Source organism: Besnoitia besnoiti, chromosome VI (assembly GCF_002563875.1).
Source record: "Besnoitia besnoiti strain Bb-Ger1 chromosome VI, whole genome shotgun sequence".
In the NCBI taxonomy this organism is placed as follows: Eukaryota; Apicomplexa; class Conoidasida; order Eucoccidiorida; family Sarcocystidae; genus Besnoitia; species Besnoitia besnoiti.
This window is the reverse complement of record NC_042361.1, coordinates 528322-555473: the sequence shown is the minus strand read 5'-3', so window position 1 is coordinate 555473 and position 27152 is coordinate 528322. Positions and strand designations below refer to the sequence as shown.

The following is a 27152-nucleotide window of genomic DNA, read 5'->3' as shown; positions in this document are numbered from 1 at the left end:
GTGCCTGGCCTGGATACTGAACGTGCGCGTGGTCCGTGGGGCAGGAACACAATCTGGAACCCGCCGTATCCCAGCTGGCTTGCCTCAGAAACCCGAAAACGCGAAGGGGAACAGTGAACGACATCGTGGCTCGAGGGAGACGTCCCCATATCGGACATGAGGTGACATGCTGTAGATACCAGTGCATGTTCCCCAATGAGGCTGCCACTGGCCAAACATGAGGCAACAACGAAGGTCTGGCCGGCATAGGACTGAATAAATCCTATACCTGGCGAGTCAGTTTACACTACGAATTTGGGTGCACGCGAATGCAAGAAGCTGAGGAACTCTTCCCTGGATATGCTCTGACAGTCGGAACATGGCAAGAAACGCATGGAGAGAATGTGATGCTCTCTCGCTTGGGGTGGCCACACCGAAAACACGCCAGCAGTGAACAGCTGCTCAATGAGATACATCGAATTTCAGGGTTGTCAAGGGACCCGTATTTGCGGGCAGTGGGCGGCCAAGAACTTGTGGAACCGCCCCGCTTCGCCATACCCCGAGTTCCGGGCAGTGCGGTGTCACGGGCACTTTATTGTGATGTTACGAAGCCGCAGGTCGCGGGTTCACGAACCAGCTAGACCTGCGCTTTTTGCGTGTCGCCGAAGGTTGTAGAAGACTTGTTTGTGAAGCGGGGGGAGGGTGCGAAAACAGACGGAATACAAGGAAGAGTAGCATCCTTAATTTTGCATACATATCCGAACAGATGTATTGTGATATCTGCGTGCGGCTGCATCTTAACGTCCTTGTGACCGTCAATATAGACCAGAAGACGCACGTGTAAAATACAAGAACTGAGTTGTTGCAGAGGCCAGAAGATGTACGTGTAAAATATAAGAACTGAGCTGTTGCGGAGGCCTATTTTCTTTTCCTGTACTCCAAGGCGTACTCCCTTCATGCCCCCGAAATAGTGAAGTAGTCGCCATAAGCAGAGCCGTGAACCCCAGCGGTGCCAACCCACACTGCGGCCACAGTTTTCGTGCGCTGGTTCCGAAGATGCACTGACCCGAACAAACTAACTTCTCACCGCACGCTGCCGACGTCTTAACTTCACCGCTGGCCAGCCAAGCGGCGTCCTACCGCATCCTGATGCGACGCAAAAATCGGTTGCCGATATTCCATGCTATGGTGAAGTACTGGAAGCGGCACAGAAGTTCTGAGGACCCTGCGGCACTGTGTTGACAGGGGGCGGCAGGAAACCGAGGGGACGAACATTGTAATGAGCGGGAAGTGACACAGCCGTCCACCGAAAATATCCAAATATGATGTAGACTCTTCTCACAGTGATAGCCCTGCTGGTTCCTATTTAAAACACCACTAAACAAAAAGCGATGTGCGAAACACTGCAGCTTGCATTCGCCACACGCCGGCTTCGAGCAGCGACATGTCCGAAGGTGGAAAGGAACAAGGACGCGGCAGTTCGGCCGCGACATTAAACGAAATGCACGAAGAGTGCCAAACAAAGACGACATACGTACAGCAAACAGAGGTTTTTGCTGGTCTACACGCGTTCTGCCTAATGTGCGTAATGATGTGCTCACACCTGTACATATCTGTGTGCCTGCATCTGCCTAGTATGTGGACTCAACAGCTGATAAATTATCAGCTTTTTTCTGGGAGGTATATATTACGAGTTGGACTGATGTTTCAGATTTTGAAGGTCTTTGTTTGGCCGGATGCCTTCCAGGCAGACTCGAGCGACCCGAACCCAGGGTCGCGGCGCCAGAAGGGGCCCTCCAATGAGGACAACTTCAGGGCCTTGGCTACAGGGACAAAACTGTTAGAAAATACCCCAGTTCTCGTCGACGTGGAAAACGTACTGCAAGCCCTACACAGATGAAGGACCCCAAGAGTGATAAAAAGACGAACTTCGTCTGGCGACATCCAACACCCCAAAAACACGAGCCCGCACGAGATTGGTCAAAAAGCACGGATTCATCTTCACGGCCTACACACCTGCTTAGTCAACAACGCGTCGTTTTATGGACACTAAGGCAAAAACCGACGTCCTCTCATCCCGTCAGAGCTACAGCTGCCCACGTACCACGCATAAATAAATAAACATATATGTATGTGCAGACGCATGTTTTTAAGTATACATATTTATGTATGTGCGTGGATATGTTATTGCCTGGACGCATATTTGTGACTGTTCTCCTAGAGTTTCAAGGCATGCAACTCAGGCTTCAGGTCGTGTGTTCTGGCCGCGATTCATCAGAGGAGCGGCCCGCAGGGAAATCAGACAGCAAAGCAGAGCCAAAAGAGACGAGAGGAATGAGGGGGGGTGAGAACGTCGCGGTACGCGGCTCGGCGCCACGGAAGAGGCACTTGGAGAGAGAAAGCCTGGAAAGTTCAGATCGCCAGACGGCGCCAAGAGGCTTTAAAAAAGAGACATACGCAGCAAGTATCCGAATGCAGGCTCGACGAAAGGTATATAGAGGCGGGCGCGACTATGCTTTAGACTTCATCGTCGTCGGACAGGCTCGAGCTCGCGAATCCACTCCCACTTCGTCGCGGAAGAAAGTCGGAGGTATCAGAGTTAGCTGAGTCGACCTGGAAAGAAAAGTAAGAAGAGCCTCAGCTACAAAGCAGTTGTGCGTCGAAGAAAGCAGCAGGCGCGTATACGTATTTCACTGCTGCAGCAGTTCCACATTTGACGATGAGCTCCTCGAGGAACGACGCTTGCGGCCCGATCTCGAGGATGGACTGCCTTTTTTTTACCCCGCATGTGTACGCTGAGCGGGGCTACTCGCAGAGGCAGCTACGTGGATGTATCCCGACGCCGCGCGCGAAATACTTCACAGACGCATGGACACAGAAGGACGCGATAGTCGGCGTCACGCCTCGCAGAGCTGGACGGTGCTCCGCGACGTACCCTGGCGATGCGGTATGTGCTTCGAGGGTCGCTCTTCGTGCGCCTCCGCAGCACGTAACGCGAGAGAAGCAGGAGCCCGACCACGCCGATCGCGGAGACGAAGAACAGCAACAAAATCGCTGGGCCTTCGTCGTCTCTGAAACCAGCATCCAACAACACACGCGGACTTCTCTCGTTTCGAAATACAACCATATATATATATATATAGTTATGGATGAACAAGCATACACGTTAATGCATGTACCCATTCCTGCGAGCTCTCGGGCACGTTCACGGGTGAGAGTGAACTCGGGGATTTGGGTGCAGAGCCGATGACAATCCCGTCGAGCTGAGACTCGAAGGAGTCGAAAAAGGACTGGAACGACGGCCTTCGACTCCACTTGGAAACATGCACGCAGACGCGCCCATATTCACTCTACGGCTACAAATATGTACGTATATATGTACGTATGCATGCATGTCTATGTCTGTTTGTATACATGTATGTATGGATGTATGTATATATGAGTGTGCTCTGTACGTGTGTATCAAGAAATACGTCACACTTTTCTTCACAAGACACGCCACTCGGTTGCCCTCGTCCCGCCGGGCTGCGGAACGGCAATACTGGCTGCCCGTTCGCGGTTCCTCCGTGTGTGCCTACCCAGCATCTTCGCACTCGTTGGTGACATCGTTCCAGATCATGCCGGGGTCGCATCCGAGGTCCTCGTCCTCCTCGTCATCCCCCGCGCGCTTCCGTCGCGCCTGCCGCGCCTCTTCTTTGCGGCGTTTGCCTGCGCGATGGAACCCAGACGCCTTCGCCTCGTCGCTGGCGCCCGGGGGGAGCGGGTGCGCGGAGCGGCTGTAGGGATCGAACCCGAACCCGTCGCCGTCCTCGTCGGCTGCGTCCCACGGTGTCGTGCGCGGAGGTTTCCGGGCCTCGGAGGCCTCGTCGTCCTCGATCAGAAGCGCGTCTCGAGAGATCTTGGGCGGAATCAGCGGCGCGCGCGAAGGATAGTCCGAGACCGCGGCCGCAGGCGACAACGACACGCGCTCCCTTTGGACAAACGTGCAGAGCAGCGAAAAAAACGTAAATCACGCCGAGCAAAAGGGGCCGGGAAGCCACTGCCGGAAGACAGCCGGAGGTAAAAAGAACATGCGACACGCACAAACCCCACAAAGCTCCTGTTGAGGCGAACGAGCGGCGACAAAGGGTCAGGTCCCTCGGGTGAGGGGGGGAACATAATCACGTAGATAGACAGGCCAGGATACTGTGACTTGACACAGTAACGTGCTGGCGCGGGCTCTTCTGGTCTCTCGGATTTCGTCGCCTTTCTGCTCAGACTTACAGCTCTCTGACCACTTCGCTCTCGACGGGCGGCCTGCTGCCTCCGTCTTCTTGTCTGACGAATCTTGTTGAGGTACGCGGCGCCTCCTGTTCTCGACTATACGCCGCGCCCGCAGGGCCGCTTGCGCTTGGCGTCGCCTGTGATGCCTCTGCGCGCACGTCGCCTGAGGTAGACGAAGAGGACGCCGGTTTAGGGAGCGCGTAGGGCGCGAGGTCTCCGCTGGCCCAGGGCGTGTTTTCGCGGAGGGCGCCGGGAGACAGAAACGTATAATTGACCTCGGTGACGTAATCGGCCTCGTCACTGCTGCTCCAGTCCGTCCCGTCGGGTGTACGTACACCGGAACGCAGGATGCCGAACGTATACGGCTCCCCGCCGTGTTTGCTGGTGAACTCGAGGACGAACTTGGCGCTGTTGCCCAGCCGCTGGAGCTTGTCAGCCGTAAACAGGAACGACCATACAACGCCGCCGACCTGTCCAGCTTGTGCGGGACCTGCAAAGTCGAGCCTTTCCTCGTACGCTTCGTCAAAACTGTCCAGGTTTGCAAAGTGCGTCGCGTGCAGCGTGAAGCCGCTCTTCCCGAAAAGGTACGCAGACCGGCGCGCAGTGTCACTCGCCTCTGCGCCCTGCCCAGCCACCGACGGCGGCGTCGAAAGGCGAACTAAAATCTGAAGACAGTGCCAAGAAGAAGGAGAGAAATCCGGCAAGATCTGCCCTGTCGTTAAATCGTCCCCGCTCAAAAGCAGGCCGCAGGCTACATTCACACATATTTTCACGTGCGAGGCGTCGTCCTGCAGGGGAGGACGCCGTAGCTAAGAAAAGGGACGCCAGGAAACTCTCGACTGCTGCGTGGACGCGTCAACATGAACGTACGACTGCTGGCATTCTCTATACAACGTACGTATGCAAAGACATGCATATACATGCATGCAGGCTTAGAACTTGTCGCACTCTGCCGAAATACTAAGTTGGCGTCCTGTCGACACCAGCGTTCGGGCTGCAGGATCTGTGCGACGCTTACCAGCAAGTCTTGCCCGTACTTAACCGGCAGCGAAGGATCAGGGTGGATGCCGATGACCGTGGGACGCGTATGATGCGATGCGAGCGAGAAGACCTGAAACTGGAATTTCAGTGGAAAGCAAGGATCGCCTTGCCCCGGCATGCGGGGAAAGTGACTCCCGTAGTGGTCATCCGCAATCCGCAAGACGTAGTTGCCGCTGAAGAGGAACAAAACACACACAGCTGAATACGCCCTGCACACACTATACTTACATACATATATATATATATATATATATATATATATATATATATATACATCCGCCCCTCGATGCAACGACCAGCGGTTTGCGGCCTGCAGGCGTATAAGTTGCGCAGCGTTAGGCGAGCGTGGCGTCGCTCTTCGGAAAAAACAACTGAAGGTTTTCTACCCGCTCTCAGCACTCACGGTTCCAGTTGGGTGGCTACCCACTGGCGGGTGTTGAGCGGATGCCGGCCCTGGTTGATGAAGTCGAGTTCGCCGAACGAGATGCTTTCGCGCTGAAAAACACCGAAAACTCCACGACGTTGATTCAAAGGAAAACCAACCGACCGGCACAGACACGGTGACACCAGAGAGAGGCGAACGTGAAAACGAAATTCGACATATGCATGTGGTATGAGTGTGAGTACCTGAATGAGAGAGACGCCGCCGGAGGTGTTGTCTAGCTTGGCATGTCGCCCCCATGCACATGAAAGAAGCGAGCTTCGTTTTTCTCGCAAGCGGACGCATTCATGGCCTAGCGGTACGCCCAACGTCTCTCGTGGCGCAGGCAGTGCGGCTGTGTCCCCGGAGGCTCACTAAAAAACTCATGTCGGCAAGAAACGGCGCTCTAATGACTAGAGGAAAGACTTATAACCCAAAGAAACTGACTCGACACATCCCGCGGACGCTGGCAGACCGAGGAGGTAGGCCTGGCGGGGAGGCTCACGTGGCTGGAGGGCTGACCACCGCCCTCGACGACATCAATTTCGATGTGCGAGAGAAAGAAGTTGTAGTGAACTTCGGTGAGAATGAACGACTCCTGAACACCGAAACCGTGCGCGCAAGCGTTCGAAACTAGGAATGCATGCGGACAAAAAAAGTAAAAAGGAACGACGACTGCGAACACGCCAGTCGCGCCGGTCAGACACCGCCGCGCACTACAACGGTGAGGTATCCCGCTTCGACTTGCTATGAAGCGTTAGTTTAGTCCAAAGGGCGAGTTTGCCTCCTTCCTCTGCGATCGTCCTTTTCAAACGGCATGAAGAACTCCCTGTAAATCGCGTTGCAATACGGTGACACGTACGCACATGATTCATATATTTATACACATATATAAATATACATACATGCATGCAGAGTGAACTCTGTCCACTCACGTTTACGGCTGCTCCCTGCAGCGGTGAAAAGACCACAGTACACTGACGCACACACCCTCACCATATATATATATATATATATATATATATATACATAAATATGAATGTATGTATGAAGGGCTGCATGTGTATGTATTCATACGCGTTGCTCATGATTTGAGGGCGAGTATTTACCTCTGCAAGGGTGAAAGGGATCTCGACAAGGAATCCGTCCTGCGGCTCGCGGACTGCCGTGAGCGGAGTGCTCACGTGCTGTTGAAGGCCGGTGTGGAACGAGGCGCTTCGCTCAGTCGCGGCGCGAACGGCGCCCTGCGGGAAGAAGTGGGGGAAGCCGACGACCGGCAGACCGAGACTGCCGCTCGCTGGGCACTGACTCATCTGATGGCGAGACAGAAAAAACGCCACAGAAACACTGAGCCGCCTAAGTCACACACCGCCCACTGTAAGAAAAAAAACCCTCCACACCTTGATGTAAACGAGTATTACCAACCTGCACTGACGCACACGTGGCAACGCATGCCCAGCAAGTCTACTCGAGAGAAAGAGAGAGCAGCGCGAGAGGCTGCGACGACTGCGTACAGTGTCGGCACACGTGGCACCTGGACGCACTCTGCATGCGCACGCACCAGCAGCGAGAGAGCGCCGGCTCAGGGGCGCGGCGCAGGGCGGAACGAGGCCGCGGGCCCACATCGCGGGGATCAAGTCTACGACGGACGCCAGCTACGAGCGCTGTGCGCGAGACGCAAGCGTGCATGCAAACGATGCAGAGCGACACAGAGACACAAAGCTCCAGACTGCAGGCGGAGGCGCTCGCGCGCCCGCCCCCCGCGCGGAGGCACTCCGGAGCGGCGCGGCAGGCTACACCGGAAACCCCACCTTGCGCTTGTCTTCCAGAGGCATGACCTGCAGGACCAGGTCGAAGACCGCGCAGGGCGCCGCGCCGGCCACTGCAGAGCGGTCGACGCGGAAAGTGAGGAAGAATACCGAGCTGTCGTCGAGCGCTGAAAACACAGCCGGGAAAAGCCGAGCGGCGAGGCAACGCGTGCACCGCCCAACTACTTGGAGCGAAGCGCCACACACAGAGGCACGCAAATGCGGAGTCACGTATACATCCTACCGACACCCGCGCCTCCTGCGTGGCCCAGTGCACGCGTACACCCTCACACCCAACGCAGACGCGCATGGATACGCAAACAAAATAGACAGACAGATGAAAACATATGAATCCCTTCAAATGAATATATGTATCTGTACACGTTTCAGATGCGTTTGGGGTTTAGAGTCGGTGCTGTGCTCACCGTTGTACTTCCGTTTTTGGCCGTCGAGCTCGAAGAGCTTCTCGTAGCCTCCGTCGTTGATGGTCCAGTCGTGCACAGGTGCCACAGGGAGCGAGTGGGCGTCCTCGACCTGAAAAAGTAGAGAACATAGGGACGCGTTTCCGTCGCTCAGTCTCTCGCCACGCACCCACGGCATCAAACAAGGTTCGACTCTCCGCCACACCGCCCCCACGCACGCTAAAATAGCGAGAGCATGGAACCGTGCATGTATATCCACAGGCACGCAGGTAAACACAGAGAGCCATATATGCAGGTAAATATGGTCCTACATATATATATATATATATATATATGAGAAAAGGGCCCCCGTACTCAGCCTCATGTAGTCGGGCTTTGAACAACACTACCTCCGAAGCACAGCGCACCCTCTGCCAGTCTGCGGAATTCGACAGAGGCGGCGAGAACCTTACCTGAACGATGACGGTGCGGTCGCGTTCCTCGGAGAAGACACCGAGTTTCATCACCAAGTTCTTCCCTGAGCGCAACGCATATACGCAAGCGTATATATATATATATATATATATAAAACCCTAAACCCTAAACCCTATATATATATATATATATATATATATATATATATATATAGTTCTGTATTTGCCCGTGAGCTGTTCTCTTGGTAAAGAAAACAAAGCAGAAGTGCGAAGCGCATGTATCGGCTGCAATACGCCCTTGTGACAGAATGGAACGCCTACCTTTCGTGTCGAAGGCGACTCGTTTCATCGCGCCGCCATTCGCGTCGGTGAGGACGATTTTGCTTCGCAGCAGCAGCCGACCGTTCGCGTCCACCGGACCGCCTGACACAGAAAAAAATCCAAAATGGACGGTGGTGCGGACGAACAGGGTCTGCACCTGACAACACACGTTGATCAAAAGCACCGCGGTGCGCAGACCTTGACGCCTCAAAAACTACGCGCAAATGAGCAAAGGCACACGAATCTATGAACAGGTGTATATATATATATATATATATATATGCAGGGGCAAAAAACGCAAAGAAATCAAAACGAAGGACAGTCGTCCGCTTGCGCAGCACAGCCCCCGATGCCTGGACGAAGAGTCAAAGGCGAGATACCTCACGAAAACAGTAAGTGCATGGATCGCTGCATGTTAGACAAGTCTAAACTAAAAAAAACATAATATAGTATACACATACATATATGTATATATATATATATATATATATATATATATATCTGTACGTTTACCTAGGGCAGCGCTTCCGCCATCAGCGCTGTGCAGGTCGAGAGGCAGAGGCATGGCGCCATAGGAGAAGCAGCTCTCTGCGCCTTCCGCGTCGGCGTCTGGGCCTGCATAACTGACTGCGACGACTTTGATTTTGAGCGAGAAGTGAAGGCATCTCTGGTTCTGTGAATGCAACGCACCGGCGGGACGCGGGCGGCAGACACCCGCAAACACATGAGATATTTTGCAGTCTGTTTCTTTCAACCGTATCGCGACAAAAAAAGGCGGCCGATCCCCCTATATGCCCGCCGACTCCTCCAACTCCACACATATATACATATATATATATATATGCTTATACATATTATGGGTCTATATAAACATGTACATGTGGAGATATGTGTCTAGGAATATAAGCGTATATACGCATGTACATTTATATAAAAGACCACGTATATCAATATAGACAGAGACGCCTCAACTTGCACGTCTGCTTAGTGGCAGGGGCCACGTCTGTCTCGGCGTCTGCCCCGATGCACGCAAAGATCGTCGTCCCGTTGTGTTTCTGCGAGGCTTACGTCGATTGCGGATTTGATTTCGCGTTCAGGTTTGTACGAGTTGTTGGCGTGGGCGTTCAAGATGCGGAGGTAGTGCACGCCCGGATCGAGGATGAGCCGCAGGAAGTTCACGCGGCCGCGCTGCTCGCCGATCCAAGTACCCTCCTCGACGCGGACGCCGACTTTCACGAAATCCAAAAGAAAGTTGGAGCCGGCCTCCACGTACAGCACGGACGGCGTCGTCAGCTGAAACGGGACAGTCATCAACTCGCCCTGCAGAGAAGCACCAAAGACACTCACACGCGTGCAGCGAACAGAGAGACCCGGCGGCCGCCCCGTCTATCCTCTCGGCCTCGAAATAAATGTCCACTAAGTCGCTCGAGGGCACGAAACAAGAGCGCGCACCTACATCCGCCTTGCAACAAGAGAGAGAGACAGACGCATGGCCGGACGGAGACAAGCGGAGAGTCGTCAGGCACGCGGAAACGGCAAGACGAAGGGGGAGAGAGAAAGGCACAGAGAGAGGACAGAAAGAGAGAGTCCTACTGTGCACGCCGAGCCAAAGCCGACGCAGGGAAGCGAGCAAACGCGAACCCGCGGGCCCAGACACCACGCGACTGCCTGCGGCCCAAGCGTCTATTCTGGAAGTAGAAAGGCATCGATTCAGAGCCTATGGCTGCGTAAATCGTGTACTGGATCAACGTAATGCCTTAATTTGCTATCTATGTGAAAGCTGGTGCCTATTTTTTCCGATCCGGCACGGACGTGCGAGACCCGCCTGTGTCCCCGGGCGGCTCCAGGCGACAAGAGGCACAGAGGCACAAGCGTGTCGACTCTGAGTCAACACGGCCCGCGGCAGGCAGACTCCGGTGAGTGCTTCCGAACCTCTTGCTGCGTGAACGATGGCTGAAGCTTGATGTCAAATGTCTCGCTTTCGAAGTAGAAGGGCAGCGGCGACGGGAGTGTCAAGGTCGGTGGCCGCGCGAGACAAGGCGTGTCGAGCGCGTCCGTTCCGCCGACCGCCTGCGGCGGGTGGTAGAGAAGATCTTCGCGCAGGTTCGCCAGTGACGACATTCCTAAAAAAATAGAAAAACAGATGGAAACCCAAGGCGGTGTATGTGATATATACAAATATATGGGGCCCGTTACGTTCAGTCAGTGTCCCACAGATGTGAAGTGGATGTGTATAGTGGAACCGGGACGCTGCACATGACCGTGCCTGCTTGCGTCTGCAAACGAATTCACGCTCAGGCAGATATATAAATATTTATCTGTATATGTCTCCTCCCCACGAAGTACACAGCGACATGTCTAAAATGCTTCGCTCCTCGAGGTTGGCGGGTACCGATGGTGACGAGAAAGGGGCCCTCGGCTTGGTAGGCGATTTTGTATGCGCCGGGCTGAAGGACGGCGAGGAGGGAGCTGTCGGCTTCTTCAACGAGTTTGAAGTTCAGCGCGTCCGCCGCTTCGCCGCCCTGGCTGGCCACGACGCCTGCCGATGCGGCTTCAGGGCGTATCGCCCCAGGCGGGTTCGGGGCGCCGCTGAGCGTCGGCGTGGGGAGAGGGGGCTTGCTCGCCTCCTCGTCGCGCCGCGCAAACACGCGAATGAGCAGCTTGTCGCGAGACCGCACAGCCGGCTCCGAGGCAATACGAAGCACCGTCGGCGAGTCCACCTGGAGGGCCGTCGCGGGTGCGTTGGGCAGCAGCACCAAGTCCCGGCCGCTCGCCGCGCCCGGCAGCGAGGGCGTCGAGCCCCCCGCCCCCGCCTTCGCCGCGCCTGCGATCGCTGTCGTCGGCGTCGCCGTATCGAACTGAAACACCGACGTCGCGAAGACGTGCGGCGAATTCGCCCAGCCGCTGAGAGAACAGACATATCGAGAACGCAGTGGAGAGAAGCAATCGCCGAGCGCACTGACTCTCACGCCCGAAGCCTAGGCGTCAAGCAAAAAACGAAGGCGAGTGCTCAGGCCCGCGCGGCGGGGTCACTAGAGACACCGAGCGCTTGAAACACAAAGACTTACCGTCGGTTAAAGGAGGAGAGCGGCGGCTCAATAGGCATCAAGTCCGGGAGACTCAAGAGCTCGGCTCGCAGCGCGTTCACGGAGGCCTCGTCAGTGTCGCCGATCTGAAAAAACAGAAAAACACAATCGTTCGAGAGGCGTCAAACGCTCCACCTCAATGTGGTAGAGGACACCCCGACGGCTTACTCAGCACTGCCAGGGGAGACAAAATGCGGTAAGCACCGCGTCGCGAGGAAGCTTCGAATCCTTCCTACGCCCTGCCACACATCTGAAGAAGATGCCGGTCTCGTCCCTCTCTGCGCGTCAACCCAGACACGAGGAAGAGGTGTTCGCCCAAATATCTCAGCCGTATCCCGTCTGAAGACTTCAGTCATTTTTCTATACCATTGCGAGAGACACGCGCATATTTCACACACGAGGCAAGCGCCTCGCCGCCGCGCAGCGATATGTGCAACCTAGCGCCTCTTTTCGCAAAGCAATGAAGGGATACAAGGCGATGCAGAGGCAGCGCCGCTGGACAGCATACAGAAAGAGCGAGGGGCGGGGCAGAAAAAGCGTGTTTCGACACAGTCGAGTCGCCGCCCTCACCTCTGCGTGAATCGTGGCATGGGCGCACAGGTGCTCGGTGCGCACGTCCACTTCGTCGTAAATCTTCAGCTGGAGGAGGAACTCTCCTGGACCGACGTCTGTCGTCAAGAGCAACAGCCGATTCTGAATGACGTGCGACACGGCCCTGCAAGCAGACAGGAAACACAAAAAACATGCTAATCAAATAGACAGGCAAACGAGATGATGTAGGCGGCCAAAGACAACCCAACACAAGACCACAGAGTGGGGAACAAACACAGTGGGCACTTGCATATGCTTCTATAACCATACACCACGTATACATACATATACACACACATATACATCTATATGTAGATATAGTAGATCACATGCGACAGGCAAGGTAAGAGCAGAGGCGCGGCGAAGAGTGCGCGAGGATCGACTGCGTACTCGGGCTTGCGACGCAGGCCCATGTTGTCCTTCTTGAAGAGAAGAAGCTGCGCGGGCAGCCACGGCGGATGCAGGACGACCTCCACGCGGACGCTGCGAAAATAATCGACCAGGACACGCGCACAAGGAACATCGCATGGAAGGGCAAAAGCCTAGATATCGATGAATCGCTACGATAATCAAATACACAGATGGCACCTCCATATGTATATCCATATATATATATATATATATATATATATATATATATGCAAGTAAAGCTAGGGAAGAGGAGCGAAGCGAAACAGGAATCCGGCAAACACGACACGTACTATCCACGTATTTGCGGGCGGTCTGCGGACGCGCCGAGACTCCTGGCGATCCATTCTTAGACCTAGGACATGGGGCTGAAGACAAATCTACTAGAGGACACAAAGCGCAGAAAGGGGCGCATCCTTGCCGTCCATGCCCTCCCGCCGCCCGCCGCTTACCTCGTCCCTGGGGAATCTGAAACGAACGAAAACTCCGGATGCAGCGAAGGAGACAGCCAAAAGTCTCGCGGGGCTGCGACCTCGAACTGGTGCGGCGCGATGCGTCTGGATCCACAGAAAAAGAGAGTTGTGGGGTCAGATGACGGGAGCAACCTCGCCGAAACACACAGAAGAAGTATGGGCGCTGATGGGGGAAAACAACTGACAACAGGCGGAGGCCGTAAAGCCCTCGCGTACACGGCAAATAAAGGCAGAGTGATAACGAGAACGAAACACCGGAAATACCGGAAACGTGAGGCCACGCCACCTCTGAGAGGAAGCCGCATCAAATGACGCAAATAACGCAAAATTAGAAAGACCGAGATGCTAAAAACACCAACCGCAGGCCGCCGACGGTAAGAAGAGGATCACAACTTGAGGCTAGCGGAGGACAAAGGCACCTTACTTTGGAATGAAGATGCCAGCGTCAAGCGTCGAGTGCAAGTGCGCCTCTGCCGCCGTTTTCAGCGCCTCGTGCGAGAGCGACCCTTGCAGCGCTGAAAAGGAAGAAGCCAGAGCAGGGCCGCTTCAGCGTAGATGCATACATGCCGATGTCCACGCCGCTGGGTTTCGTTGTGCATGGTAGGGATGCATGCATATCTGTTGCACAAGCGCTGGCATTCAAATCTCACGTCTCTTCACCGAGAGGCTTCGCGCGGTCAGCTGCATACCGAGAGCGAGACAGATAAAGAGAATTAGGAGAGCTCGCGATGTCCCCGCATAAACGAAGCCAGGAAAAGGCGCTCTTGTGACGCACCCCATGGGCACTTCGGAATTGAAGCTTTGGGAGTCAGAACCAGATGAAGCCGCACTGTGGGACAGGTCGGCAGCGACGTCGAGCCGAGCGGGAAATGCATGCGAATGATGTACTCGCCCTCCACGTCCGCCTCTGCGCAAAAAAGAAACCAAAGAAGAGAATCTATCAAACACAGTCCGTCTTGCATACACAGGCAAACATGAAGAGGCACATATACACGTATATACAGATACACGTAGGCGGGGATAAACCCATATGAACAGACATATAGATAGGCAGATAAACAGAACCATAAATAGACACATAGACAGATATATAGATAGATATATGACATGCACACAGGTAGGTAGATAGATGGAAAGATGGAAAGATGCAGAAGCAGCTAGGCAGATAGACCGTTTATTGCGAAACGCTCGCGCGTCGCAGCTCGAGAACTGCAAAGCCTCCGGCAGGCGGAACCCGTCGCGTGGATGGACTCGCGCGCCGGCAGGGTTGCGGGCCTGCGCACTAACCGAGGAAGAGGTCAGTGTAGGCCTCCGCCAGCTTGTCCTGCGGGTGATCCTTTGGGTAGATAGAGAGTCGCGGCTCGCCGCTGTGTGCGGAGTGGACGTGCAGCTTCAGAATCGAGTTGCGCGGGATGAAGACGTGCAGGTGCTGGTGCCCGCTCCCAGGCAGCAAAAACTCCTTGTCCAACGTCACCTCCATGCCTTCTTCACCGCTGAAAGCCAAGCAAACTTCAGATGCAACACTCGATCCCCTCGCAGCACGCACGCACGTCCTCGCAAACGCGACCCGAAAACCAGCTTCAATACATATAGATAGATAGACAGACAGATACATGTATACGTATATGTATATATAGATGGGTAGATATATAGATGCACATATATTCATGTGAATGTGCATCTCTGAGGGAAACGGAAGGCAGGCTACGGCAATATGTACGACTATAAACGAGAATACATGCATATATCTATACATGTATATCTCTACATATAAATTGCAAACATGTGTATAAATGATCGATCGACGGACAGGGGTATGCTCACCGGATGTATCGGGGCAAGTGCGGCGTCTGACGCGAGCAGAGCCAGGTGGCGCTGTGGAGGCTGTCGCCCGCGCGAGAACGCAGCCGCATGTCGGCGATGAACGGAATGCAAAGCTGAAACACAAAACCATCCACAATGCCAGCAGACGTGCACAAGGCGCCCGATCATAAACAACTGTGAAACACGTTTCTCGCAGCGGAAAGACGGGCACAGCGAAAGTGCGAAGCGTGAGTCGCTAGCCAGCAGGCGGCGCAGAGCGAGGCGCCACACAAAGGCAAACCCACCAATGAAATGGCGAGACAGAGACCGAAGCAAGGACTGGCGGGGATGTCTCGAGCGTGACTCACCGCCTGCGCGACCTTTGCTGCGGATTCATCCACTGTGGCAGGCGACAAGGCGACGATCTCGACTGTGTAGTCGCCGGCGTCGAGCGGGCCAACCAGATGCTGGAAAAAGATCGAACCCACAAAGCAGATGCATGCAGCTGCGGGCGGCACGCGAGTCACACAGGGATGGCCCTGAAGTCAGCAGAAAATTCGGAAACTCCCACGCACACATGCACAAATAAAGACATGTATATATATATATATATAAATATCCGGCATTTTGTTTCTAGAACGAGTGCTCCTTTTCCCTGTCCGCTGGCAAGCAGCGAGAGAACCACGCGGGCGGCGGTGCGTCCGCTTGACCACATAACTGTAGATAGATAGATAGATAGATAGATAGATAGATAGATAGATAGATAGATAGATAGATAGATAGATAGATAGATAGATAGATAGATAGATAGATAGATAGATAGATAGATAGATAGATAGATAGATAGATAGATAGATAGATAGATAGATAGATAGATAGATAGATAGATAGATAGATAGATAGATAGATAGATAGATAGATAGATAGATAGATAGATAGATAGATAGATAGATAGATAGATAGATAGATAGATAGATAGATAGATAGATAGATAGATAGATAGATAGATAGATAGATAGATAGATAGATAGATAGATATAGATAGGTAGATAGATAGGTAGATATAGATAGGTAGATAGATGGATATACATCCACGTAAACATACACGTATATTGGTATCCGTACATGCAGACAAGGCTCTACGTGGGATGAATGAGCTGAGGAGGCGACTGCGTTTGGCTCGCGCTCGCCCTACCTGGTAGTCGTGGGAGAAGGCGAGCACGTGAATCGCTCCAGGGTCGTCTGACTTCGCGCCGTCGCGGCGAATCAGCGTCGCGAGGTCTGCCGCGGCGAAGTCAGAAAGCAGCGCCACATGCAGGTAAACCTGGCGAAAGATGCGCAACACAACCAGTCTCGGATGTACTTTGCGCCGGTCGATGCCGCGCATGAGAAGCCGAAAAAAGAAAAGAGCCCTCGAGGCGGACGCGGGCGTTACCTGGGATAGCGACGCTGCCACAGAGAAGCGGCCCTTAGCAACCGTTCGGAAGGCGCTGTCCATCTGCACTGGCGGAGGCGGCATGCGCATGATGAAAGTGCGGAACTGCTCCTCCTCGGTGACGACAAGAGTCCCTGACGACGATCCACAGCGCAGCCGCAGGCCTTGGGCTCATGCAAAAGCCATGATTGAGGTCGCCACGCCATGACGCAGCGTCATGAATCTATGGCCCACGCGCGCCGACTCACCGACGTGCATCTGCGTCTGATGCGCTGGCGCATTTCAGACAATGCACAAACTGCTAGAGGGCTTTTTAGGCTCGTGCCTGGCGCTCTCGCGGTCTGCCTTCTGAAGGAAACCGAAGCCCCCCGCTTTGTCCATCGCGCACCTAGCACACAAACTGCGCCGGCGATGCCACTGCTGCGCTCGCAGCGAGGCGATACACAAACGCATATACATGTCTATCTACCACTATATAAATATATATATATGTATTCATATATATATATATAAGCTGGTAGAGATATATAATCGGGAAAGCCTTCGGGGGGGGGCTACGACTCACCCAGGTCGATCACGTCCTCGGACGCCGGCGGTGCGGCGAGCGGCGGCGGCCCAGTTGGCGAAATCAAAAGAGGCGGCAGCTGAGCCTTGTTTGACGAGGCTCGATTCAGGCAGCCGTAACGCTGGAACACAGATGGAAAAGTGCATGAGGAAATGCGGGCGTGACTCTCCCAATACTACGCACCCTAGAAAGGATGTCTACAGACGCATCGACACGCCGAGGCAGATGCCGGCTTAGTCTGGTGAGCCTCTCGCCTCGCGGATAGCGCAGGCGTCGGCGGGCGAGGAAGCGCTCGACGCCACAGGAGGAAAAATCAAACGCGGATGACCGTCTACCTCCACAGTGGGTATACATAAACAGTGACCAAAAGAAAGAATGATAAATAGAATAGAGGCAAGGATAGATAGAGAAAAGGCAGACAACGCGAATGAGAGACACTCAAAGAGGCACAACATACACAGACAGATACACATATGCGGAGGCATATAAATAGACAACTGGTACGCAGTCGGCGCGGCGGCCTACCTCATTGAGGCGCGCGAGGGGCTGGACTGTCAAGTGCATGTAGAACCCGTCGCAAGGCGGCACGCCTCCGAGCGGGTACTCCGCATATAAGGCGATGCGGTAAGAGCCCGGGGAGACGCGGCAGTGGAGCAAGACCATGCCGCTGTCGCTTCCCCCGAGCAGCTGCTCCCTGCAGAGTTCTTCGAGCTCGTCCGCGCCGCTTCTCGTGAGCGAGGTCCGCAGGCGCAGGTTGGACTGGTAGAGCGAGACGCGGATGTCGCTGAAACGTGGACAGAACACGAAACGGCGGACGTCGTGAAGACCTTCCGGCTGCGCCCACCGTCGCCCGTCCCCCCGCCTGAGGCTTTGGCGCGCTGCGCCGAAGGCTCAAGCACACGCTGTCCCTTCCAGGGCCGACTTTCCTCTTTTGTCTCAGTTTCGTCGCCCTCTCACCTCGCCTCGTGAATGTGGAGATTGATGAAGTGGGCCATCTCATCGACTTCGTCGGGGGGGAATCCGAACCAGTCCTTGAGGTCGAGGCTGCGCGCGTAGACCGCGCCGACGTGGCTCTGCGAGTTCTTGAAGGCCGCTTCGCGCTGCGCCTCGCGCTCTTCGATTTGGTGAAACTCCCCCGGCAGTCGCGCAAATTTGCACATCCACGAGTGCTGCCCAACTTCGAACGGCGTGAGGCGCGCCTCGTAGTTGACCTTGTACTCGAGGTCGAACTCCGTGCACTGCGTCGAGTGATGCTCGAGGAAGAGCGGCTCGCCCGCCATGATCCAAATCTTGTATGTGAAGCCTGCACGCAGACACGCCCAGCACGGGTCGTGTGCATGCGAACGAAACGAGGCAACTGCCGCCACGCGAGTGCGCCACGCAACTCGATTGAGGGGGGGAGAGGACGGCGGTCACGAATACATCCGGCAGACACGGACCGGGGGAAACCGCCGCCCGTCCGCAGCGAGCGAGGAACAGGAGCGCCAACAGACAGCGACGTACACCAAGCCACTCAGAACCGCGACATGCATGCACAAGAACACGACACACACACACACACACACACAGCGTTCGACTGCACCAGCGGCTGGGCCTGGAGCAAGGCGCGCATGGCTCACCGGAGGGCATGGCGTGGTCGAATAACTGGCCGTTGAAGGTCGGCGTTCCTCCCATGCAGCCCAAGACGCACTGGGGCACCGTCGCCGCAGGGTCGGGGTGGAGTTTGTCGTCAAAGAGCTCGAGCAAGAGTTGCAGGGGACCTGAAAACAGATGCCGAAGCAACCGCGGAAAGCCGGGCATGCATGGAGCACCCCGCAGCGAGAGTCGGCCGACGGCGAAGTCCCGTCCGCCTCAGAAGAAACCCGGTCTCGAACTGCAAGCTTGCATGCGACAAACGAGGCGTCCACACACGCTTGGAGGGCTCGATGAGGCGATCACCAGGCGGCATCCAACCGCACCGCTGCACCGCCCCTGCCATGTTACAGACACGAATTCATACCTCGAGGGAGACGCACGCTCGGCACATACGACTCAGCGTGCTTTACACAGATATGGTCGTACATATGCGCATACCGGAGACGAAAGGGAAGGACATTCTGAAGAAGAGGCGAACGAAGCGGTGCAGCCTGCGCGGGACTTCGATGCTCATGTTCCACACGGCGCGTGTGTAGGGCGTCCAGGGGTCGACGTTTCGGTAGACAAAGACGAAGGGGACTTCCGGTGGGTTGTTCAGGACCAGCGGCTCCTCGCCGAGCTTCAGCACGTCCCGGTCGCGCGGCGGTAGCGAGGAATGCAGCGGGCAGTTCTTCGGCATGTGCGATATCGCGCGGTCTGAAGGCGGTAGAGCGAGAAGACACACAACATGCAATCCTTAGTTGCGAGGGAAGGGCACGCCAAGGCATCGAAAAGAGTAAGGAGATAAGCGCCTGCAGCATCGACTACTTGCTGGGCATCGACTCGGCAAGAAAGAAAAACCAGTGCAGGCAGGTCTCACGAGGCAGACGCGGACGCCGTGACCACTGCGACGAAAACCAAACGGAACCTTTCCGCGCCCCACCCCCCCCCCCCCGCCCCTTCCCCCTCTTTCCCTTCTCTTGCTTGAAGGGCTCTGGCCTGCACCTGCGCCGCCTCAACGAGCCCAACTTCTCTGCCGACGCCACGGCTCGGATTAGTCGCTTACCCATGGGCACGAGCGCGAGGTCAAGGCGGACTGGGAAGCAGGGAAGGAGCGGCGAGTGGCTGTTGCTCTCTCCGTCCGTGAGGGTCGCGCGGCCCAGCGAGTCGCGGAAGCTAAACACCTGGAGCACGCAAGCAGCGGCAAAGACAGTCCAACCAAGGAGGTTGAGAAACACTACGCAGGGCAAACGCAAGGCCGCAGCGGGAACTGCGCGAAGCGACAGCGAGCAGCGCAGGAAGCCTGAGGAGACTCGACGAGTTGCTGCAGGAACCACGACGCATCCGCCGGCGGACGACACTGCGAGGCCACGAGCCTGACGGGGCCCAGGCCCGCTCTGCCCGTCCTTGTGGGGAACCAGAGACGGCAGGCAAGACTCTCCAGACTACCCAGCGTAACCAAATGGATTTCGGCTGCCGCACCCTGCCACAGCACTCGAAGATTAAGACGGAGCCCGTCCAACCGTCTGTCGCCGCGAGGCAGGCGGGCGACGCTGCGCTGGCGGACTCGCCGCATGTCTCCTGAGTATGAATCTGAGGTCTCGCCAACCATGGCTTCTCTACCCCTACAGGAAGGCCGAAACCCGAGTATCCCGTCTTATGCGTTATAAAGCTTCTGTCGGCGTGATGCGGATCTGAAGGTTGAGGCTGTTTGGGAGATTTGCGCGTGACACAGAAACAGTCTCCCCACTGGCGCCGCCTCTTTTCTACGCGCCAGCACGAGGCCCGCCTTCGCCAGGAACATTCGCGGCAAAATGCAATCCGACAGCATCCCTCATACCCGTCTCCGTCCCACCCCCCTTCGCTCAACCCTAATCTTGCGTCCGTGGCTTCAGAGGGATTGACACACCGCGTTTCCACAGCTGGCGTGTTGGCGGCTCGCGCGTATCAGCCCCGGCGCCCCCCTTGCGATCCCTCACCTCCCGCCACCTGCTTCGACTCACTAAATCAAAGACTGTGTCTCCGTCTTCGTCGTTCAAGGCCGTAGTCAGCACGACTTTGGTGCGGGGCCCGCCTGCGCCTTCGACGCGCCTGCCGACCGCGACGGCCTGCTGTCTCCGCAGGGCGGCCTGCATGGCGCCGGCGCCGTCTGCGGCGGCCGCGGCCTCGGAGGCGGAGAGCGCGGGTTGGGGTTTTTCGTCTTTTGTTCGTTTATAGAGCTCGAGGTGGTTGAACTCTGTCACGTTGTCGCGATGCATTTCCACGCTCACGGCGAGCACAGCGCGCCTCGGGCCGCCTGAGCCCGCGCGGCTCGCGTCGGCCTTCGAGCCCGCGACCGAGAAGGATATGCGCTGCTCGTGGAGAATCGAAGAGACCGGCAAGCCGAAAACGTCGCCCAAAGTGATGTCGCCGTTGTAGTTCAGGTACGCGAACTCGTTGAGCGTCCGCGGTAGCGGGCGGAACTTGCAGTTCCGCGGCGCATACTTCTCCTCGAGCGCCTCCTCGACAGTCCCTGCGCCCTCGCGCCGCACTTCTGCCGAGTGTGCAGGCACCGCGGACGGCCCCTCGGGGGAGGCCTTGAACGCGAGGGCCGAGACGAGCGCCGGCGGGTGGTGCCAGGAGGAAGGCGCCGAGGTAGGGGGCCAGCTTGGGCAGGGCGCAGACGAAAAGAGAGCCAGCGAGACCGACGAGGCGAGAAGGAGCAAGGAGGTGAACGTGGAGACGCGCCTCACGACCTGCGAGCCAGCGCGGCGCGAGACGACGCGGGCCGGTATTGCGACGAGGCAGCTGCCGGGTGCGCTAGAAACAGCGTAAGGGGAAGAAGAGGAGAGACTTCCGCACGTGCGCGCATCAACGACTTGGGGAACAGGGCAGGAGGGAGAAGCGGCTCCCGCCACGCTGGGGCTGCATGCGCGACGCCCTAGAGAGCCAGACGAACGCACAAGAGAGGCGCGGCGCCGCGCGCCGCCTTGCACAGGCGCCAACTCCCTCATCGCTAGGCGAGTTTGTCGGTCGCGCGGCAAACGGGGAAGAGAGCGGAGAACCGGTCGACTGGCTCGTGTCCTGTTCGGCCCCGCGTACACAAACGCGGCCCCTGCGGAGGCACTTGAGGAAGCCGAATGCGAGGGAACCCCAGCTGATGCTTGAAAAACGGCTCCCCGGCTCGTCCGAGGAATATACCTAACGAGTTCCAGGTCCTTTCCACCCAAGTCGTAGCCAGAGCGAAAAAAAGCGCGGAAAGAATGGAAGCCGCACACCAGCGGACGTCACGTGGAGCTGAACCGCAGTGAATCAGGGAGGCGAACTCGGAAACAACGCAGAAGGAGACAGCGGACGCAGAGGCATAACTGCACAACGTCTGATAAAGACATGGCACGCTCGAGCTTGAAATGCACACGACAGTAGAGAAAAGTGTCTGCAATTGCATCGTCAGCCTCGAATGCGAAGAAAGGGGGTGAGGCTGCAAAAGCGGAACGAACGAAGACGGAGGGGGGAAAAGAGAGTGAATACCAAATATACGGACACACTGCAGCATGCCGACACGGGAGACACCGCAGAGACCTGTTTTCAGGGCGCTTTTTACGCGCGTTCGCGCGCACAGTCCCTCAGTGGCCCGATGCAGGCACACTGCGTTATATGACAAATTAATTGAACTGTAGCTCTCTAAACCGCTGGGCATCCAAAAGCCACAGAGAAAAAGAAGAAAAGTCAGAAGAGGGCCGAGCGTTGGCAGCACACCTGCTCTCCGGGTTCCCTCAACGCACTCCTGCTTTGCGCCAGGGCTACTGGCGGGTTTGCGAGGCGCGTCAGACAAGAAGCTGACTGTCAAGCTAACATCTGTACCGCCAATGTGAAGAGTTTTCGAGTGACAACGGCGGCGCTACAGGACATTAGAAGTGTTCTAGGGGCTTTCCCATCTCCCACCACGTGGGTCGCTTCCTCTGGAGCAAGGGACGGGGAAAGGCGTTCCTGAGAAAGAGGAGGCAGCAACGCGCCGCCGTTGCGCAGGGAAAGATGGCTGACGATGATTGAGAAAATGCAAAGTACCCCACGCGAAGGCGACCTAAAAAAACAGCACGCAAAAAAAAGAACGAAAAACATCTTCAACATCATGGCCGTTCATACAATTCCGCATCAACCACCGAGCGACGAGGCAGACACCCACAGAAGAAGCCGAAAGGGAACCGCGCCCTGGCTCCTGAAGGTCCATAAACAATAAATTGTTAGAGGCACAAAAGCAACAGCATTACACCCTTCCAGAAATCATCGACAGCCTCGCGACCACGTCCCCGCTCCAATCGCCATGACGCCACTTTCATGTATGTATTGGTCTCTCTTGTCGATGCGGAGACCTCTACCTATTCTCCCAGCACGAAACCTTTTCGAGACTCACACGAAGGACCCCCGGCTCAAGCCACCAAGAAACTATGGCGCGCTACATACTTTTATGTTGTTCTCACGACAGCGGAACCTCTGCGGTTCCCCATCAAACAGTACAACTTCTATTCGGGCCGCGAACTTTGACACTCTCCATCGATGCTTGCGAGTGTAGACTATCGCGCATCACAGAAAGTCGTAGCTTTATCGATCCTACCAGACAGGCACAAGGCAGCCGCTGAGAGGCCCTGCGCCAGCACTCGGAAGTGACGCAGACACCCCGCCTCCCGCTTGTCTCGTGAAGGCAGACATGGAAACCGATCAATGCGACGACGCAGCCTAAGCACGTGCTGGCGAGTGCGGATACAAGACGCTAACAATAACGGCGGCATAAAATACTATACCATATATATAACGGCGAAGAAATATATGCATCTTGTTCTTTCGCGACAACTCCATCAAGCGGATATGGCGGAATGTCGTGCTGGATCGGTAGGCGAATGAGCATGAATACTGCATTAGGCAGCTAAATCGCACTTCCAGCTGAACGGCGGAATGGCGGAAGGGAGTCTCGACATCTAGATCCGATCGATGAACGTCGCCATGCGAAGGTGCGCAGATTCTGCTTTTCTGATTATCACGACATCCAAGCATTCGCTGGTGAGGGCCTTTCATGCTTCATCATTCAGGTAAATTTTGCGTGTGATAAAGCTGCCGTTGCTGTCCTGGTGTCGGATAGCGCCGCCGAGGGCGGGAGGGGGGGGGAAAAGGAATGCTCATGACGTGAAAGTCTCTCTCACACTTCCAGCAGTGTAACCTCCAGGTGACGACACTGACCACGGGATAAGCAAGAGCGCTGTGCAAAGCTCATGTAGTCAACTGGAATAGGGGCTGCCCACCGCAGTTGCGAACCAGGGAAGGGAAGGTGGAGGGGGAGGAGAGCAGGCTTTTTCAGGCGGGCGGGCACGGTGGCAGGAGTAAGGGGATCGTCCCCCAACGCTGATAGTGCCCAGCGCCAGGAACTGCGAATCGGATACCAAAGCCTTGAACCAAGAGACCTGTGCACATGGTTTGGAAATCATGCAGAAACTGGGGGAGGCACGGTGCTTGCAGAAGATGTACACGTGAAACCACCCTCTTAGTGACAACCCAAATTCCACATCGACGACAGTGGCGACGGCGTGCGAAAGGGAAAATGCCGGTCATCTTCCACTGTTTCCATTTGATGTCACGAAAACACCGCATACGGCACGCTGATGCGGAGCTTGAGATTGATACAGCAAACGGCTTGGCGGCACGATGCCATCGGCAGAGCGCTGCCTCTGTTGGCAGAAAGCCAGCAGGGCCCATAAAGCGCGAGCGCCTTCGATTTCGGTACGCCGACTGAGTTCGCCGCTGTACCGCGTCAGCGTGTAACAGGCATGAGTGTTGGCAGCATCTCAGCTCCTTCATTTCAGTATTGGTCGCGCCGAGAACACACCTGCACATCCCTGCCGGGGTGGTGCGCCGGCACGTTTTGTGCAACGACATGCAAGAACGTCGTACACTCTGCACAAAGAAAGGGAGGAGCCAGCGCTCTCTCCCACCTGGACGTTACGGAACAGGAATCTTGAGAATTCTGTAGAGGCACCTGTTTAACCAGAGACGCGGCAACGCCGAAAAACCCCACGATATAAAACAGGTACAACACGATGCCCGATACAGTCGTGGAAGCACTGATGTTGCGGAGAGTTCCACAGGAATGCACAACCCACGGGAGCGCCTGCGCATCACGAAATCCCCGATCATAGACCAACCCGCAAACGCGAGGCTGTCTTTCGCATGTTGTTTGGCAACTGACACACTGCTAGCCCTGCGAGGCGTCTACTGCAATGAGCGATATAAAATAGCTGCCTGCTCAAGCACCAGCATTCCACGGCGGCGGGTCTCACTGCGACCGAAGTGTGGCAGCCCACCTCTGCACATCACGGGCCTCTTTCGCCGCATCTGTCCACCGACGAATATCCACAAAAGTGTCTAACGCCACCATTCGCTCGACCGCAGCGACTTCGCGAGCAGCGTTCTCTTCCATCGTCTTCGCTGTCTCGAGGAACCACTCCTTATACGCTGAAGCCGGGCTTCTGCCAGCACTGGAACCAACTATACGCTTCATGCGAACATACTCCGCGCGGGCTGCTCGCCACACGAATTCTGACTTCAGAGCGTTCATCTGCTCCAACGCCAGTGCGTACAGCTCCTGGGGCATATCTGACGCAAATGCAAACGCTTCGATATCCTTCAGTTCTGTCAGCAGTGCCGCTCGGGTTATTCCATCGCCGGTGTTCAGATACTGCTGGAAAAAGTCATTCCTCATCAGGGCTTCAGTCTCCGACAGGGCCGCCAGGACCGCCTCTTGAGCGGCTTCAACCGAGATGAGTTGCATGTCCACAGGCGCGCGCTCTTTAGTCATAAATGAAAGCTTGGGTGCCCACAACTGTCTGAGGACATAGGTCGACAACGCGAGCAGCGCTATAAGAAAGCCAGCTCCACGCATGTCGCCTCGAGTGGATCGTTTACTCTTGCGCAATCGCCGATCACTCCAGCTCATCCGTTGGCTTTTTGTTTCTTCAAGACGACCATCCTCTTCTCCCTCAAATGGGTCCATAGTCATGGTTGCGTCTGCCTCTGCCACGGGAAGGTATGAAGAGCCCGTGACGTTGAAGGCAGCAGAATCGTGCAAGTCCTCGTCTGCGTGCGACGCATGCCTCGATCTCTCCATTTGGCTGTAGTAGTTTACCATCTTGATTTAGTTTCGGAAAAGGGGTGTGCTAGAGGAGCGATGGAGTCTCTCTTTTGGATTTCTTTGCCGGACCTAAGGACACCTCTTGCCTTAGCGCCTACTGCTCCACTGGCTATGGCCAGGCCGCAGCAGGCCGCAGCAATTTTGCGTCTTCGTCCCGGTGCTGAGGAACCCTCCAGCTCGCGCACGACCGGTAACCAGGGATGCTCGAAATGGATGTTTTGATTAGCAGCACATGGCAACAGCAGCGCCACCAACACGCAACTCATCTGAAATCTACTTCCCTCCCCTACGGGTAGCTCGCTGCCATCAAGGTATGCGCCTGACCGCGAAGGACAACTTCGGTCCTGCTTCCGGAGTTGGTGTTGATCGTGGACGGCGTGCCGAGATCCCAAGATGGGTGTGTCGCGCACCTCTGCTGTGTAAGGACGGGGCCGCGGAGTTGCTGAAGGCAAAAACAGGCACCAAGGCCAGCTGCGCCGTAAATACAGGAACGCAGGCATGAATAACGGTGCCCAACCACCTGGTTGGAGTGAGGACTGCTGTGGAAGCAGACGGCACCATTGTGACGAGAGCGGAGTGGAGTCTCGTCGCACGACAAACAAGCGCGGTTCATCGGTAGGCAGGGCACCAATCTACTCCGTGGTTCAAGGTGCGTTCCCCCGCTATCGATACGCGCTGCTGCTGCAGTCGCCTGAACACAGACCTTCTTGCCGCCGTGCGATAACGCCATTCGCGTTGGGAATGGTGCCATCCCCAGTGACGGAATGATGCAGAACTGCCGGCTACGACTGGGCCTCCAACTGTATCTCACACGGTCGCGTGCCTGATCGCTCACAACTACCCTCCTCCCAATTGGCACGCATGGCCGTGCCCAACGTTTCGCAAGGTTTTGAACATGTAGGACGCTCCTGCGTCCAAGCAGACGTTCCATGTCCGCGGCAGTCCTGTCCCTTACGTGTAAAAGAACACACGCCATATAATAGTCAACACCGGGGGGAGCGTGCGTGCCTTACCTCGGCAGTGACGCGGACAGAGTTCTTGGCCTGTGGCGGATGCGTGCGCTTTGCACAAAATTCAAGAGCCTCGGGGAAAAACTCAACTTTTCTCGGTTCACGACATGAAACGCGTTGTGGCGCTACAGCAGTGGAAATCTGGAAACTGTCCAGCCGAGGCAGGCTCGCCCGCCTCCATGACCCGTCGACCCCGTCGATCCCGTCGCTCGACGCCGCGTGCCGCTTGGCGCCCCAAACGCTGGCCCCCCCGCGCGCAGTCGGGGGTTGGGAAAAACCCGCTGCACAGGGGTCGCTCGGAAATGTGCCCGCCGGTGGCGTTTCCCCTCCGCGGCGCCCT

General features: G+C 56.0%; 2 protein-coding genes across 2 annotated transcripts; both read right to left on the bottom strand.

The window, feature by feature from the left end:
- Positions 1-2496: 2496 nt before the first annotated feature.
- BESB_065080 (uncharacterized protein) lies at positions 2497-21636 on the bottom strand (the record flags this gene model as incomplete). The annotated part of the gene is made up of 34 exons (XM_029364903.1): positions 2497-2592; positions 2915-3050; positions 3558-3950; positions 4243-4907; positions 5261-5456; positions 5687-5795; positions 6227-6302; positions 6814-7017; positions 7516-7640; positions 7938-8046; positions 8387-8451; positions 8669-8770; positions 9182-9341; positions 9737-9988; positions 10601-10791; positions 11061-11572; positions 11737-11840; positions 12325-12469; positions 12736-12828; positions 13206-13310; positions 13651-13741; positions 14002-14133; positions 14514-14719; positions 15051-15163; positions 15398-15496; positions 16225-16353; positions 16465-16598; positions 17030-17150; positions 17555-17813; positions 17987-18332; positions 18649-18789; positions 19103-19360; positions 19710-19827; positions 20623-21636. 34 exons carry the CDS (start codon positions 21634-21636, stop codon positions 2497-2499), a joined length of 6999 nt encoding a protein of 2332 aa, XP_029218486.1.
- Positions 21637-24947: 3311 nt separating this feature from the next.
- Positions 24948-25799, bottom strand: BESB_065070 (uncharacterized protein; the record flags this gene model as incomplete). The annotated part of the gene is made up of 1 exon (XM_029364902.1): positions 24948-25799. The coding sequence occupies one exon, from the start codon at positions 25797-25799 to the stop codon at positions 24948-24950; it is 852 nt and encodes a 283-aa protein (XP_029218485.1).
- Between the last annotated feature and the right edge of the window lie 1353 nt (positions 25800-27152).